Genomic DNA, 17974 nt, shown 5'->3' with positions numbered 1-17974 from the left:
CCTCACCCCCACCCTCACCCTCACCCCCACCCCTCTCTCTGCCTGAGCCTGTGATCTATTAAGGTGAACACAAATAATTTAGGAACCAAAGGTTTCACTGAAACAAATAAAATGAAAAAAAATACAACACATTCATGCAATATGTCTGAATATAATATGCAATATATCACGGTGCATGTGGCACGTGCACGTCTCTGACAGCAGTGCATGTGGAGTTCACTGACTCTGATGTGTCAGAGAAAGGAAAAAAAGCCTCAGTCTGATAACAACACATCCATCAGAAGTGTTGCCGTGCACAGCAGTGTGTATTTCAGCCGGGCACCGGGACGAGCTCCGGTTTTGGACTTTGTGCCAAAATATGACGAGTGAAGTCAGGAGAGAAATCGATAATTTCCCTCCACTCATCGATGGTTTTTGATCAAATATGGCAGAGCAAGTCTTCCCCCCGTCTCTCTGTGTGCTTGGGTATTTTTTCTGTCATCAGTGGAAGAAGTACAAGTCTTTTCTCAGTTGATGTTTGACGGTAATCAATATTTCTTATACACACACCGAGGCTCGTGTGAAACTGAAAAATTACTGACAAAGATCAACATACTCTTCGTTTTTTATCAGTTCCTGCAGGAAAGTTCAGTTTCTGTATAAAATGTTCTTTTTTGCCTTGTACAGTTTGTGCAAGTAGGATGAAGCGACGTGACGTGATTACACTGTAAGGATTATAGGATATTTAGCACATTTTCACAAATGTTGCTGTAACCAATCAAAACTGAGGAATTTTAATGACATTACCGTATTAAAGGATCGGGATTAAGTAAATCATGGATTTCCAAATCTGCTCGATTTACAAGCGCACTCTGTGACATTTTCATATTCATGTAAGTGAATTTTATTTCTATAGCCCATAATGATGAATCACAGCACCCTCTGTCCTTATGGGAAAACTCCCCCAGTGTCTTCTTAACAGGGAAAAAGTAAGAAACATAACAAAATAACAACAGCAGAAAGACAATATGGACAATTAGAGTGACGAGATTGTATGATGAAGATGAATCCAAGAAGACTTCACACCAGCGCCAGTGAACACAGACTCAACGACACCATTCACACAGACACTCTAATCACATTTATTTTTCTTTCTGTAAATACACAGTAGATGATTCAGCAAGTAGACGCAGGTTCTTTCCATCTCCGTGTGCTTAGAGGACGTGAATGTATGTTGGTGCAGGTTATTTTCAGGTCTACATAATGGCACTACTTGTTTTATGGACAAGAAGTTGTTCGGGATAAGTTCGACGTACGGAGCACCTCAGGTTTCTTTCTGACCCACCCAGTGTTTACAGATACTGATACCAGACAGTGAAGCCAGGGTCGTCTATAACAGAACAGAAAGACCAGATGTGTTGTCATTGTTGCGCGTGTACGGCGTGTGTCCTCCAGGCCGGAGTATAAATTCAAACAGCTACTAATCCGTCTGCAGTCGTCCATGTACGTCCATCTGTAACTGAAGCCTGTTGATGTTCTGTATTTTCCTTGTTGTGAACAAACCCCATGAAAAGACGGAAATCAATAATGATTCATTTCCACTAACTAGTGCCTGTGTGGCCAAGAGACTGTCCTGTCAAAGAATGACCCTGGAGTTTGTCTGTACAAGCAGCTTGTTATGACTCATGGTTCAGTTTCACTGTGAGGTGATCAGAACAAAAAAAGGAAGCTATGTGACGTAGTATAAAGAGTCAAAGTCCACAAAACACAGGACTTTCACTCAGGAGGCCGCTGGTGTTTCTTTCATCTTTGATCTTTTTACAACTGTACGTTTTATTTTTACCGTGACGACGAAGGTCCGGTACGCCTGTGTGTGGGTCGCTCCTGTGGGTCGTAGGCGACAGGCGACCTACGCGGTCGCTCGGGTCGGAGGACGTGTTGTCGGCCAAAGCTTGATGAAGCTCACAGATCTCCTCTGTTGCCCAAAAAACTATTAAAGAAGAGTCACACATGTTTCTTTACGGTTCGATGAACATGGACACTGTGTTTTATCTTCTCTCAGTTCCACATACACCACCATTAATTCTAACCCCGTGTGTATTCATCCACGGCTGAAAGTAGGTCCCATTAAATACACCACACATTCTGTTGTTTTAGCAGCGGTGACATAACAAAATGTGAAAAAAAAAAATAATAATAACATAAGACTACACTGTAAAAAAACAAACAAACCCAAAATCAAACAAGAAGTGAAGGAAAAACCAAAGTATCACATTGTCATAAGTATTCAGACACTTACCACCTGTGGTAAATACAGTTGACAGGACATGTCTACACTGTACAGACAGCTGATGATGCATATTGCAGCAAAAACCAAGCAGAGAGGTGGAGGGAAACTGCTGCAGAGCTCAGAGACAGGAACATATCCAGGCACAGATCTGGGGAAGGCTCAAAAAAAAAAACCCAAACTCTGCTGCTCTGAAAGTGAGAAGAGTCTCGGTAACAGAGGCGACCGAGAGCCTGATGGTCACTGAGCTGCAGAGATCCTGTGTGGAACCAGGAGAAACTTCCACAAGGACAAACAGTTTTAAGACGCTCAGAAATCAGGCCAAACATTTCAATCTTGGTTCATCAGACCAGAGAATCTTGTTTCTCACAGTCTGACAGGAGAAGCCTCTGGTTTCTGAATGCACTGTATATAGTTTTTGTATGTACGTGTGTGTGTGTGTGTATATATATATATATATATATATAGAGAGAGAGAGTGAAAACAGATCTCTGTTATAGTCTTGAATAAAACATACACTGTAGGCAACACACACACACACACACACACACACACACAGATGCCCAGACTGTTGGGTTTACAGCATATGTCAGTGTGTTTTATGGTTGAGCCATGTTTAATTATTTACTCACAGTCTCTCTCAGGCCACGGCGGTGTCGATTACCAACCACACTGAGCTGCCTCCTCTCATCAACTCCACGTCGAGTCCGATACGATCGACTCTCTCTCTCCCTCTCTCTCTCCCTCTCTCTCTCTCAGAGGCTGCGGTGCGTTCGCTGGATGGTTAAAGACCCGCAGACGCTCTGAAGGTGTCGTTGACGGTTGCACTGTTTTGGGTAGAAACGATGTCGAGGATGAATAGTGATCAGCTGTATCGCTCCACCCTGGGGATTTACTCGGTAAGTAACAGATACTGTGTGTGGGCCAGTGGCTCTAATTAGACAACAAACTGAGCGCAGTAAATAACCAGAGTGGTTTTATAAGTTCTGGCAGCAGTGGTCTCTCCTGTGCTGCGTTCGCTTGTCAAGAAACTCTTCAGGAAAGTGGAACAGAAACTTTTCTTGGTTACTGAGGAGTAAAGCTCAGTTAAACTTGTTTCAGGTCATTTCTTTCTTTTGTTCTTTTCTTTTTTTTTTGCAAAGTCACTTTCAAATTCAAGGAGTATTTCCTTCACTTGATAACTCATGGGGATGTGAGTGTTAGGTTGTCTGTCTGGTGCTGCTGAATCTTTATCTTTTTAGGTGTTACTGAAAATCTCTCTGACTTTCAAAATTGTGCGTGTGTGTGTGTGTGTGTGTGTGTGTGTGTGTGTGTGTGTGTGTGCGTGCGTGTGTGTGTGTATTTCCCAAACAGAACTTGATGGATGAGTTCAACCCAAGCCTACAGAAACTGGTTTCACTGGGAAACAGCTATATCCAAGCTTTCAAGGGTAAGAAACAAAGGAAGGAAGAAAGAAAGAAAAGTAACATAAAATAAAAGAAAGAAGCCACCTTCAGGGTTCTTTGTGTGCGACATTCACACACCTATCTTTATAGTACTATAAACTAAACAGACGCTGATGGCGGTAAACAGAATATGGTGTTGGGTATCTATTTCACTAGATCTCATTCCAAAGTCCATATGCATTGGGAATATCCTGGTGCTGTTAAAGTCTTGGTTATGGGCCTGTAATCGAGCCCTGGAGAAGCTGTTACCACTACAGACAAACACACAAACACACAAACAGACAAACACAAGCCCAACAACTAAATACGGGGATTTAGGACATTGTTTTGAATTTATTTACATTCTAAAGTGAATCCATGTTTCCTTGAGGTCCTGCAGGAAGGAGGAGAGTTCACACCAGGGCCATGATTACACCTTTAATTTGAATCTAAATCTCTATGTCTTAATTACTCACACCATAATCACCTTTAATCCCTCGACGTGAAAAACCTTTAAAATGCAAATCAGACTCGGCTACAGCAGCGGTTTGACACGGTGCTGCTCTTACACACGATATTATATCATATGTGTTTGTTTACAGTGTTAATGCTACACCATCAACAGCTGATTCATAGCGGCATAATCCCCGCAGACATTAAACACAGATTATGATGCGTCTCGTCGCCACCTGCACAGAGACTGCGAGTTCCCTCCCTGGGTTCAGAGGGGAGCCACGATCTGTTTCTCAAACAGGAAGTTGATGCAGCTCATCTGCTCCCTGTGCTGTTATTAAAGCACTATCACCCAGGGTTTTATTGTTGAAATCCATCCGCCTCACAGCACCGGGGAGGGTGTGTTTGATTGGTTTGAAGTGGGTTTGATTTGCCGCCTGTGTGTTTGAGCTGGTGCAGCTCCACTCAGGGATCTAATGTCGTGCTCGGGTTTAACTGAGGTGATGCACAGTGAGCAGGAAACTACAGAGAAGCAGGTCGACCTCAGAGCTTTCCATCCAGCACAAGTTAATAATTACCTTGTAAACAAATATATTGTATTCATTTAAGATTAAATACATGTCTCATTTGTTATAAATATGTTATTTAAAAGAAGCTTAACCACTGTTTGCTTTGGCTTTAGTCGTGTTTTGTAGTAACACCATATTTAACAAGCTGTTTTCAAGAGGCTGAAATCTGTCTGAACAACATTTTGACTCAAAAACTGTTTGTAGTTTTCGGCCTTTTGGCTTCGCAGAGCAGAAATAAAGCCAGTGTCGGTGCAGTCACACAGCTTTCATGTGATTTCTCTGCGATGTTAAGCTTCTGTTTTTTAAGTAAACACATTTTCCAAATAATTACAGAGAAATGTTAATAAGTTAAGGAATAATTTCCCCCCTTTTTTGTAATTAATGACTGTGTTTACCTGCTTCAGTAGCTCCATGACTGGGAACATTAAGTATTTGCATTTCAAATGACTGGTTTGTTTGTTTGTTTGTTTGTGTGTTTGTGTGTGTGTGTGTGTGTGTGTGTGTGTGTGTGTGTGTGTGTGTGTGTGTGTGTGTGTGTGTGTGTGTGTGTGTGTGTGTGTCAGCTCTTACTGTAACGAGTGAGGCCTACTTCAGTGCACTTTCAAAAATCGGAGAAACGGCTTTCCACACCGTGTCCTCGCGCTCCCTAGGTATGTACACACACACACACACACACACACACACACACACACATTCACGCGCAGCTGTAATCCAATGATTAACTGACTTTATTTCTGGCGCTCCCGTCCAGGATGTGAGTGTTTTGTCTTCGACATGTTTATGGCCATTTATTAAACTAATTAAACAATGTTCTTACGTATCGTGGAGACCAAAGTTTAGCCTCAGGTGGCACTTTATTACCCCTCCCGTTACTTAAGAATATGTGTGCATGTGATTAACATGCTCTTTGATGTGTAAGTGTGCAGATCCCACCATGAGAAGTTTCTGTATTACACAGTATCTACAACAGTTAGACCCATAAAGACTAAAAGACTTTGACCTGCAGCTGGAGATGAACCGATATTTGTATTGAGCACAGGTCACGTCAGGTTCAAGAACGTGGCAGGACTCTCTAATTAGATTAGAGTTAATGTACGACATGATGCACGTTTGAGGGTGTTTTCCTGTGAGTTGGAGCCCAGTGTTGGCAGAGTGGGTACTGGATAGCAGCAGGTGGCATGAATAATAGACGATGACAGGCAGCGGGTTGTGCTCCGCTCACTTAACCCAGCCTCTTTGAAAACAGAGTCATGTCAGGTCGAGCAGCCGGAGCTGGAGATATTTGTCCAAACTGGATCATTAGTCTGCTCTTACTGTGAGAGCTCAGGACAACTGTTTACACGGGATGTGATGCATGTCAAAGCTTTCGTCTTCCTCAACACTTTGGTGATGCTCAGTAATAATGGAATACATGCTCAAAATGTAAAGGAGCCATTTTGACTAATCTCTCTGCAGCCAGCGTTTAAATCAGTCTGCATCATCTACACACACAGGATCTGATGTCCACAGCTGCTTCACACTGGAAGGTTTTCCTTCAGTGTCACTTTTTACAGTGTGAAGTGAGCATTTATGACACGAGGTGTGTGTGTGTGTGTGTGTGTGTGTGTGTGTGTGTGTGTGTGTAATAAATTAGTCAAGGTAATAAATAACTTCTGTTTGAAGATAGCTTAGTATGTTCTCACAAACACACGCCCACTCCGCTCCTTCCTGTGCACAGGGCTGATGTCCTTGTGTTTGGGTCGGGGACGTTAACGGAGGGATGAGACACTCCGTCCTCATCACTGTGTATTTTATCTGTTACAAATGCAACCAGCAGCATTTTAGTGCTGATACATTACGGGGAAATTCCCTTAATTTAAATTTAAGGACATGTAGACTAGACCAATAAATAAAATAAAGAACCCAGACAAAAGTATGTGGACATGGATCTATTACTTCATTATATTGCTTTAGGGAGATTTGATGGCCGGTATTTAATTTACAAATGATGATCAGATATTAGGGTCTCTCCGCCGTCAACACAGGTGTATGAAGGTGCACATCTACACAAGGAGCCTTTTACTGAAAGCAATTATTAAACTGTCAAAACACTATTGGGCAACTAATTCTATGGTAGAGACTCCAGATCAAAAATCAATGAGTAGCAACAATAAAACTGGATAAACAGAAGTTGAGATTAGCTGTCAAGTGTGTTACGTCGTCCCTCGTGTGAGGTAGACGCAGTAATTACTGTAATCTGGTGAATATACAGACCTCACAAGAAAAGTAGAAGGTATGAATAAAACGACAGTTAACCTGACAGCAAATGAGCCGTTAGCTTAGCAACACATGGGCCTCAGACAGCTAGCATAGTGACTAGCTTGGTTAGCAGCTGCCATAAAAGAGAACCTACACATACAGCCCTGGTTTGTGCCTCTCATGTGTGAGCATTCACTCATCTGAAAGATAATTAGCAAGGTCATTTAATATGACTTACCGCTGTTTTGAAGGTGTATGAGACTCCTTAAAGATATTTAATCCACAACATGATACAAACTGTTTATGATGAATTAGATTTTTAACCTGTTTCCCCAAGTTTGCAACTTAACACCAACAAACCTGGATTGAGAAAGACAGTGGTGCAGCGTGGGAAACGGATTCACAAGGGTTTTTTTTATTGTGCATCAATAGAAATGAAATTGTTTTAACTTGGGTGATAAAATCTGAGCACATCCTGGAGCTTCTGTGAATCAGCTTCACAAGTTCACAAAAGATGAGAGGAGAGACGAGAGAGGCCGCTGGCAAAAAGGAGGAAGATTCAAGAGTTTGCGGTGAATACAAACGCACCCCATGTGTCTGTTGCTAGCCAGCTAAAGCTAACGTCTGTACATGGGGGGGCAAATGAAAGAACAAAAGATAAAGATATTATTTAGCTAAACGTCATGTTATTGCTCTGCGGTGTGTATTCTGAATAATGCAACACGTAACGCACCTGTCTTAAAGGAGACGTCCTGATCCAGATCTCTGAGAGCCAGAGGAGACTCACCATGGAGCTGGATGGAGTGGTACGTTACATCTCGTGTGCGTTCGAGCGCGATCGATCCGCTCTGCGGTTCACGTGTCGTTTAATGATATGATCTCGCTTGTCGTTTCCAGTTCCGCTGGTTCAGCGTGGAGGTTCTTCAGGAGATGGACAACAACATTAGACTCGACAAAGATTACATATCAGTGAGTCACTCAGTTCTCTCATAATTACCTTCCTGGAATTAAAATTAAAATGGTAACTGCAGGGCATCATGGGAATAGTTATGGACCTACGAATCTGTTGTGTGACCCCCTGGAGTGAGTTATCAAATTAATTAATATAGCAATACAGCAGACTTACCTCACAGACATCCTGACCTAACGCTGCAGCTGCTGCTGCTGGATGACTGAGGTGATGTTCTGTCACGCAGGGCAGCAGGAATCACTACGAGGTGGAAGTCCACAACCAGGCAGCAGCTCTGGAGAGACACCTGAGGAGGGGAAACAACCAGGTCTGTGTGTTTCTCATGCTCTGTCTGTCTGGAGGGAAACCACCATTGCATATGTATTGTTGTACAGTGTGTGTATATATATATATATATATATATATATATATGTCAATGATGTACCCTCAGGACTGCAGTCAGTATGTGCAGTTCCTCAGGGAGAGCCATGGAGAGGCTCTGAAGGAGGAGGAGAGGAGATATCGCTTCCTGGCTGAGAAACACTGTGGACTGATACAGACCGTCGCCCGCCTCATGAATAAGGTATAACACCAGTTTTGAGTAGCGTTTGTGAATTCAGTGTTGGCTTATTGACTGCAGGTGCAGCTCGTTATAATGAACGTCAGAGGAAGGCACGAAATTATTCACAACCTAATTAGACGTTTTACTGTGACGGGCAGTTTCTGTGCGGCGCTACTCTCAAGCTAACAAAGCCCTCAGAGAAATATGTGTATGACGGCTTCTTGACCTGTGCCGTCACTCTTTTGGCGACTTTGAAGCCTGGTTGTTGTTTTTGTTCATAATGAGGCTGCAGGAGTGATGCAGGAGTGGAGCAGTTGACCTGTTTGTTGGTTGCTTGGTTTGTTTGTTTGTTTGGGCCTCTGTACTGTAGCTGGCAAATAGAAACCCATGAACCAAATATGAACTCTAAAAAAGTTTTGTCTTTCATGTCATCAAAGTCAAAACCTTTTTTACATGATTTAAAAACAAGAACAGGATCATGTCAATACAAGGCTCATTCCAAAAAGCGACTTTATAACATCTCAGACTTTTGCACACATGAAGGCATCCAAACCACAGACCCGCGCCTCATTGAGAACCACAGTTTGAACAGTGCACGGTGCTAAACTGAAGTGTAGTATATATATCCAAGATGAATAACACACAGACAATCCACTTCTTTTAAAATCAAATGTACGGAAAGTCAATATATAAAATTATATGATAACTTTTGATTTACTTTGTCAAAATTGTGACTTATTAAGTCAAAAACATACTATAAAGTCAAAATTGTTATTGTAATATAATAATGATAATGATATTGTGTGTGTGTGTGTGTGTGTGTGTGTGTGTGTGTGTGTGTGTGTGTGTGTGTGTGTGTGTGTGTGGCAGACGGGGGATTCTCTCCAGCAGAGAGCTGATGTCTGGACAACGGAGGTGAACGTCACCAGACAACCTGAAGCCAGAGGTCCCGCCCCTCTGGACAACACTGTGAGTCAAAGGCTTCAGAGTTCAGAGAAACCAACTGTGTTTTTAATCTTTATCTTCATTAAATACTGGAAGAGTTCGCTGCCAGTGTGAGATATGATTCTGCTGCTGGGGAATGAACTGAGAAGCTCTTTAAGATCCGAGTATGATCCAGATAAAACGATGTGAAACTGTGATATCTGTGCCACATTTATTCTAATGTCTCTATTAAACAGAGACACAAATATAATATTTCTGTTACCGGGGCGCCCTCTGGTGGAGAAGCTGGGAACCTGATTCAATTTGAAACCATCAGAGTCACTTCTGTCATTCTGAGGAGGATTAAAGCTGCAGCTGAAGTGGAAAGACAAAGATTGCAGATTGTCTGGCATGAATGAAGAGAGTGTGTGATTACGATGAAGCTGCGATGAATTTTGTGCAAATAACTTTGTGTGCATCGTCTGAAAATACACCTGCTGTAGTGTCGCTGAGTGAATTCAGACAACTCTCCGTCTCAGTAGAGTGGGATTAACATCGAGGATAATATACAAAACCAAAACCAAACGCGGTTCATTGTGTAAAAACTGCAATTACTATTCAAGTAAACAACAAAGACGGGCCTGAGATAAACCCTGTCGGTCTCAGTGCGCTCCTCATCGGAAGGTGACACGCCAGTGAACCCGACAGATCCCACGTCCTGCGCTAATAACAATCAGAGGATTAACATGGATTCTGTGTTTGTTTTGGTTCCTCGTGGGATTTATCCTCCTCTCAGTTCAGGAGGATATTTGAGTTGTGTGTGTTACATTCACACGACATACATTATTCATTGCAGCCTATAGGATTGTACATCCGACACATCCTACACTGTCTCTGTGCTAAGATAAGCTAATCGCCTGCTAGCGGTACACTGTAAGAAAAAGAAATGTAACTTGTTTTCTTTGGCATAAATATCTACAAATTTACAAGCTGTTAATTATTTTTAAGGTTAAAAAAGGAAATTGTGAAACACATTAAAGTAGTTTCTTGCAAGAGTTTCAGTGAGTCCTGATGAAGTTCTGTTGATTTATGTTCTTTAGCAGGTGAATCACAGAAATCACATTTCACTGTGTTGACTGGTGGTCAAAGGTCAAAGGTCATGGTGACCATGACTCATGAATTCATACAGTAATTATGACACAATTTAACTGAACTGTCTGTGAGGATTAAAACAAGTGATGACATTTTATATCCGAAAGGTCAAAGGTCAACTTTACTGTGACATCATAATGTTCAGCAAAAACACTTTTCTGGCTTTTATTCTACTCTGTAACTCTGGACTGTGAATATACTTCCTGTTAACTTGTAACGCGGTTGGCGGAGGGATTCAATCACCAGGCGGGAAACTGGTTTTTAATTATCACTTTCAGAACTTGTGAGTTCAATTGATCAGAGGGACGGATCTTGACATAAATAATGGTAAAATAAAAAGTAGTTTAAGTGCATCATATTTTGAGTCACTTTACTCCTTGAAGTAAGATCGACTCGGAGCCTGAACTGTTTTCACAGCTTCTTTTTATCCATTGTAGTTTCACATTTACCTTCCAGACGTGAGAGTGACATTGATCTTTTTATCTCACACTTTGCAAGCGAAGACATATATTTCTCACAGTGTGTATTTCCCGTGAGGTCGCACCTCGAGATTTCTCAGCGATGAAATCCTCGATTGTGGAAATGTTACAGCTGATGTTTGTGCCTGAAACCAGGTCGTGTTACTCTGATAACGTTATCTGTTTTCCCCTTAAAGACGAAGGCGTGTTTCGTTTCCTGGTGTTTGCATGGACATCATCACTACAACTGTCTGGATCTGTGCATTTAACACGTTTCTTGTTGGTTTTTCCAGGCGGGGATAAAGAGGGAGGAGATTCGAAAGAGCAGAGAGGAGCCGCCCCTCGGGAAAATACCATCAAGGGGTGAGCGGTTAATCTCATCAGGCTTTATGAGAAAATATATCACTTCACTGACACCGTGTCTTAACACGGGAAACCAGATGTAAAGTTTTAACCTTTTCAAAACACCCAGCAGTGATGTGATAAAGAGATTCTGATTTCTTGTTGATCAGTTTTCACACCTTACTTTTTCTCGTGTCTTGTTTTAGTCCGTTTCAGGATCAAGGTCCTTCTGTAATTTTCATTTTTTCGCCTGCAAATCATCTGCAAGCCGCGGAGCCTCTGTCCGTGTATCAGTAATTCTGCCTTCACTCTACCAGCTGCTTTATCTCCTTTTAAGCCTTTTATCTCTGTTTCTCTCTCCCTCTCTCTCCTCCATCTTTCTCTCCCTCTTCATATTCTGCACATCATGTACTTTCATACCTCCTCGTTTCTACTTCCCTCTGCTGCAAGTCTGTCTAATTATTAGGGCCTCGTTATCTAGAGTAAAAATAGACTCAGTAACTACGTATCGAAAAGCAGAAAAATAAACAATCTCCAGAATACTAACCGGCGCTCCTCCTTACATTCGGCTGAAACGTTGCCTGTTGTCTGTAGCGCTGATGTTCACTGCATCCTCTGTCATCCAGGCAGAAATAATCATGCATGGAGTGAGACATATGAGTTATAATCAAAACCTCAGAGAATAAGGAAATAAATCAAATAAATCCTGGCCAGTTATAGTTATTAATTAATCGTTTCCCCAGAGATCTGTCGCTGCCGTTGAAGTGGGTTCATCAGCTGCAGGAACTTGTGCTTTAACTCTGTCTCATCTCTCCAGCCCCGTCTCCCCAGGGAAGCATGTTTCGCTCTGCTGTCGACTCGGCGGGAGGTGGCGGTGGAGGAAGATCCACGAGGGCCCTGGTTGCCCACCAACCTGCCGGCTCCAGCCCCACCCTGCTGCCCTTCACCAGGGGAGAGATGATCACCGTGCTGGTCCACCAGCCCAGGAACGGCTGGCTGTACGGCCGAGCCGACAGCAGCTCGCGGTGAGAGAAGCTTCTTCTCCTGCACTGCTGTAACGTAATGTCACCATATCTGTGTGTTAGAATAGATAGTTTATATTAAATTATTAAAGCTTAAAGTTATGGAGAATTGAGGGCGTGGCCTCTTTGAGTGACAGGTGGGTGAATGTATGTTTGCCACCGAAGTCTTGGCTCGACACGTGCCCCTCCTCTTTGACCATTTTTGTATTAGCCGGGAGTTATGGGCGGAGTCAGGTACTGGCAAGATGGCGACGTCTCTGGCTAAGTCTTAGCATTAGCGAGCTAACATACTGATTTTTAAGCTTAGTGTTGTCTATGTTTAGCCTGTTAGCATGCTAACGAATTAGCACTAGTGTGACCACTCAAGTGTATCACCGAGTGTAATAATCTTCATCAACATTCATCATCTTTTCATCTCTGTCTCCTTCATTCTCAGTCAGGGATGGTTTCCCGCCTCATACGTGGAGCCAGTGGACGAACCTCCGAGGTCGAGCAGCTCCAGGTAAACAGCCAATCAAATGAGCTCAACAGGTGTGACGGTTAAATGGGCTAACGTTCGTGTTCGTATCTCACTGCTTCTTACTTTACCAGACATCTGTAGGATGATAGAACGAATCCATTCTTCTTTATGTGCAGCCACTAAGAATGAGTGGAGAGAGGAAGCAGAGAATAAACCCACTGCTCAGTGTTTGACTGTCAAACCACAGAGTGTAACGTTCAGCTCCTCCAGGCGGATCCTGCTGTTTTAAAAGAGGGTCAACATGAGACTCAGGCCTGGAATAATTACATGAACTATTTAAAATATTTGGGTGACCCAGTGCTTAGAGGAAAACCAGTAAGAGCTTTTCAACTGAAACTTTGCTCACTGTGTCACAGAAAAGTGAAATGTCGTATTTAACAAAGAGAAACATGTTTTAACTTATAAATATAAATTTTTGTGTGTTTTTTGTGCGTCTAGTGAAAATAACATGTTAAACTTCTTCACCGATGAAAACAAATGAAATGTGTGTGTAGTTTCAGCAGCTCGTCCCTGCGAGGCAGCAGCAGCTCCAGCAACCTGTTCAGCCAAATGGGAAGCAGCAGCCTGAGCGGCGCCGGATCCCCTCCCCCTCCACCGCCGCCGCCGCCACCGTCATCTTCTCTGTCTTCAAATAAACACTCTGAGATGCCGCCGCTCACACCCACCCCCGACAGACGGGTCGAGTCTACCTCGGAAAACAAGGTACGGAGATCAGTCAGTCGGCCCGACCATCGATCAGCGCGGCGGCTGATATCAATCAATTCTCTCTCACTCCATCAAAACTGCGTGGAACCTTTTGAGACTGAGATGTGATAAACTAAATGTCCCTCACTTTCTTTCTACAATTCTCCTGCAGTGACTTTGAAACTTCCCAACAAGCCGCCTTTTCTAAAGTCAGGGCTGATGTCTGAGGTTAATGATAAGTTTCTACCTGCTCATGATACAGGTTGTTAATAATGGCAGTCTGCAGTGATAAATGTTAATAAGTCATTAACAAGAGGTTTCATTTATGAAGTCTCCAGTTCAACTAATAAAGCACCACTAATGAAGTGTTTCCTGTGTGACGGTGTTTGCCCGTCTGTCCAGCAGGGGCACTGTGGCAAGGTGCTGCTCTCAATGACACCACATCCATCTTTCTGGTGGATGCAGGGAGGGAGCTCCAGCTGCTGATGGTGGATGAGCAAGGAGGTCATGTGCGTGTGTGTGTGTGTGCATGTGCGTGTGTGTGTGCATGTGTGTGTGTGTGTGTGTGTGGATTGTTTTGAATGCTGTGTTTTGTGGTGGAGATGATCAGACTTCAGGGTGCTGCTGTGTGACAAACCTTCTCTCTTTGATGCTGTTTAAACTCAGTGACGTTTGTTCTAATTGTTCTATAAATTGATGGATATTAAAGCAACATTATACATTATATTATTCTCATGTTTCTCTCCTCACAAGTTTTCACTGACACAGCGAAGCATGTTAGCTATGAAAGCTGCTCTCCAGCCAGTGATGTCACTGATGAAGCAGATTTATTATTTAAATAAAAACAGTAATAATAGAGCTAGTGGTTAGTCCATTAATCAATTAGACGATCTAAAGAAATCTAATTTGATCATTGATGAACAATTTTTCAAGCAAAAGTTGTTGTTTTCAGTTTCTCAAATATGAGAATTTGCTGTTTTTCTTGGTTTAAAATCACAATAAAATGAATGTTTGGAGAGTTTTGACGTCACCTGGTGCTGGAGGATATTTTCACTATTTTCTGATGTTGTATAAACCAAGTTTCTGCCCATATTTATCATTTTATAACATAATTTTTTCAAAGTGATATAGATGCATGTGCCTGATGTCTCTGTGTGATCGCTGTGTCTCCCTTCTTCATCTCTATTGAGAGAATAGTGGTTTTCAGTGTGTGTCGCTGGACACGGGGTCCGCTGCATGTGTGTGAGGCGGCCTGGCCCAGCACATCGGGGTCGAGTGCTGGAGCTTGTTGAGCCTCCATTAGTGCACACGTCCACATTCACACTCATCCACACCTTCTCCTGTGTGTTTCCCTGCAGAGATCACAACCACACGGATCCCAACCGGAGCTCTTCCCGAGGTAAGAGTGATGTCACCGCAGCTCTGCTTTTAAAACCCAGACAGGTGGTTAGATGTCAGAACGGAGGCCGCTCGTTTTCCTCTTCCAGAGAAGCTAATGATGTCATGAAGCCATTAAATCAGGGAGCAGCAGATGAGGGCAGTGGTCGAAATGCCACAGAATTGGTTTCTTTCCATTAGAGTTTGAAGTGCAGTTTAGAACTGAAACCATCTCAGTTCTGGTCGTTGGGGAACCGAGGCTCTCACTCTCACTTCAGATGAACCGTTTGATGATGATACTTGTACGGTTTGAAATGTAATGCTGATTGTTATCACCTCCTCTGTTGGACTCAATCATCGTGAGCCAGAGCATTTTCTGATATTGCTGTCGTCTCTTCCTTCAACATGTATGTCCCTCTCTCCTGTCCACTCTCTGTCCTGAAGGGGCACCAACCCGTTCGCGACCGTGAAGCTGAAGCCCACGTCCACCGATGACAGATCGGCCCCGCGTCTCTATCGCAGATGACGTCTTAACCCGGAAAACAGTTCGTCCTTGACCTCGGCTGCACATCTGGTCAAAAGCTGAGTAAGTGGACCTTTAAAGGAGGTGGTTTTTGTCGGTAAATACTGTGACACAGAGTGTGACTGCACAGATTCACACGAAATAAGAAAGAGGAAATACATTCGAATAACAACGACCGACGTTCACTATCACCCTCTCCTCGCTTGTCTATCTCCTGGTTCTCTGCTCTTTGATTTGTAAAATACTGAGAACGAATGATTGTGTTGATGTAACTCTGATCTTAACCTGGTCTTAAATCATCTTTCCTCCTCTGACATGTTTGATTGTCGGCACTGAGATACTGTCAGCTGAAGAGACGACGTGCAATGACTTGAATATTGCACATGGGCCAGTAAGTGATGATGAGATGTGAAGAGTCAGTGCTAAGAACCTGTTGATGTGTATGTAAGAAGTGTCAGGTATTGCTCAGGGACGGATGCTTTAATGATCTTTTCTATCTTTTATATTTTTGTATTGCCGTGTGAATTAAGCTGATTGCTAAATATTAATTGCATTATGAATGTACTTTGGTAAAAAGGGCTTGTAGAGAATGATAATGTAACCTCTGGCAGCTAATGTACTATCTTATAAAAATAGGATAATATGTCCGAGGCTGAGATGTAATGAAAAATGCAATGCATTCATGGATTATGTAATACCGTCTCCATAGCATCATATAATTACTCTAACCAATGTGTTAAAGCTGCAGGTGGCATCTTTTTACAGATGGTGTGATGTTAATCTTGTTCTATAATGTATATCAAAATGTAAGTTATTACATAATAAAAATACTTGTGATACATCATCAGTTAAAGCACCTGATTTCAAATTTTCTGTATAATATTTAAATGAATCGGTTTTATTTTTTAGGTTTTTATTATTTAAAGAGTTCAAAGCTCAAAAAAACTGTGTGGTTTGATGTTGCTAAATACTGATTGGAGCACACGAGTTCATGACATCACCTTTTTCCCAGCAGAGCCCCGCCCACTTTAAAGGAGAGCGCCGACAAAAAAAACAAAAACATATTTTTGGTTTGAAATAAAATAAAAATGTCGACCGCCGCTATATTTTTTGGGCATTTTTGCCTTTATTCTGATAGGACAGTGAGAGATAGACAGGAAGTTAGAGAGAGAGAGGGGATGACACCAGCAAAGGATTGTGGGTCGGACTCGAACCCACAGCCGGTCAGGACTAACCCTGTGTGGTATTCTCTCTACCAGGTGAGCCGTCGAGCCGCCGCCCCTGAACCAGCATGTTTTTATAAGTATGTCACACTCCTGACTGTCGTACCGTCTTTATTGAAATGACTTTTTCTACTGCAGCAGCGTTTCCCATGAATCCCCTCCCTCCATCGTCCTCCTGATGACTCACTCTGACCTTCACAGTCTGCCGGGACGAGCACTTTGCTTTTCACCAGCTTCAGCGAACTCCACGGCTCTGGTTCCCGTCTCCGGAGCGAGAGACTCCGAAGCTTCAGATCTGTGTTTATTTGCTCAGGCGGTAAAGTGGCCCGCTAAAGAAGATCAGGATTCCCTGGTTGCCTGTTTGCGTCCTCCGCTGGGGATATTTAACCCAAATTGAACCTCAGTGTGAATCCAATTCTGCTAATGGCTCCACAGCGTGGTTCTGTTAAACTAGCACTGGGGGGGGGGCGAGCGAGCGAGCGAACGTGGCCTCCTTCTTTCCTTCTCTCCCTCAGTGAAGTTAGATTCATAATGTGACGTGGACCGGAGCGAGTGCTGGCGGGAGGAGATCTCCAACCACACAGTTTGTTTTTTGTTTTATTTGCAGCCGGTCCTAATGAATAATTTTGACATTCTTAAAAGACAAAAAAACCTTTTCAAATTTGGACCCCTTCATGCATTATTAGGCCGCTGTGGAGATTCGCTTCAGTCGCTGTGCTTGATGAGAGCAGGAGTGACGGCGAAGTAGAAAAAAGGAAGGAAGGAAGAAGGAAAGGAGGATGAGCCGGACTGAAAGTGTGGAGTCAGATCAAAGGAAGGAATTAACACACAAGTCAGTGAGTCAGTGTTCTCCAGGCTTTGTTTTCTTCATTTTATTTTTATTCTTTCACAGCTTGACCTCTTTCTTCTTTTGGTATGTTTTACAACAGCTCATTACCAGAGGAGAAAGGGATGGATGGAGGATGAGTAGATAAATGTGTGGGAGGGGAAAGAAGGGAGCGAATGCAGGAAGAGGAAAGGTGCCTGAGGTGAGATCGACAGAGAGGAGAGAAAAAACAGGAAAAAGAAAGAGGGAAAGTGACAGAAAAGTGTTGACTAAGAAAAACGAAGAGAAAAGGAAATGAGAGTCTTTCTCTTAAAATCTCTGTTTTCTGTAAATATCTACTTTAAGCTTTAAAATGTGAAGTTTATTCCTGCAGGCGAGTTTTATTTCTACACATCAACGGAAACAAGAAACAGTTTGTATAAAAAGGATAAAATAAATAGGATAGCTTGTGGGGGAGGGGAG

General features: G+C 42.8%; 1 protein-coding gene across 1 annotated transcript; it reads left to right on the top strand.

Annotated features, from left to right (window-relative positions):
• The first annotated feature begins 2918 nt into the window (after positions 1 to 2918).
• On the top strand, positions 2919 to 16310 carry baiap2l2a (BAR/IMD domain containing adaptor protein 2 like 2a). The gene is made up of 14 exons (XM_023395776.2): positions 2919 to 3165; positions 3620 to 3695; positions 5276 to 5362; positions 7695 to 7756; positions 7848 to 7919; positions 8147 to 8227; positions 8351 to 8482; positions 9332 to 9430; positions 11289 to 11358; positions 12155 to 12362; positions 12796 to 12861; positions 13374 to 13581; positions 14922 to 14962; positions 15385 to 16310. Exons 1-14 carry the CDS (start codon positions 3112 to 3114, stop codon positions 15464 to 15466), a joined length of 1338 nt encoding a protein of 445 aa, XP_023251544.1. The 5' UTR covers positions 2919 to 3111; the 3' UTR covers positions 15467 to 16310.
• The last annotated feature ends 1664 nt before the right edge of the window (positions 16311 to 17974 follow it).

Source organism: Seriola lalandi, unplaced genomic scaffold, assembly GCF_002814215.2.
Source record: "Seriola lalandi dorsalis isolate HSWRI2012SDOR001 ecotype SW California unplaced genomic scaffold, Sedor1 jcf7180002054969, whole genome shotgun sequence".
Lineage (NCBI taxonomy): Eukaryota > Metazoa > Chordata > Actinopteri > Carangiformes > Carangidae > Seriola > Seriola lalandi.
Note: the sequence above shows the minus strand (reverse complement) of the source record. Positions and strands in the feature narration are given on the sequence as shown.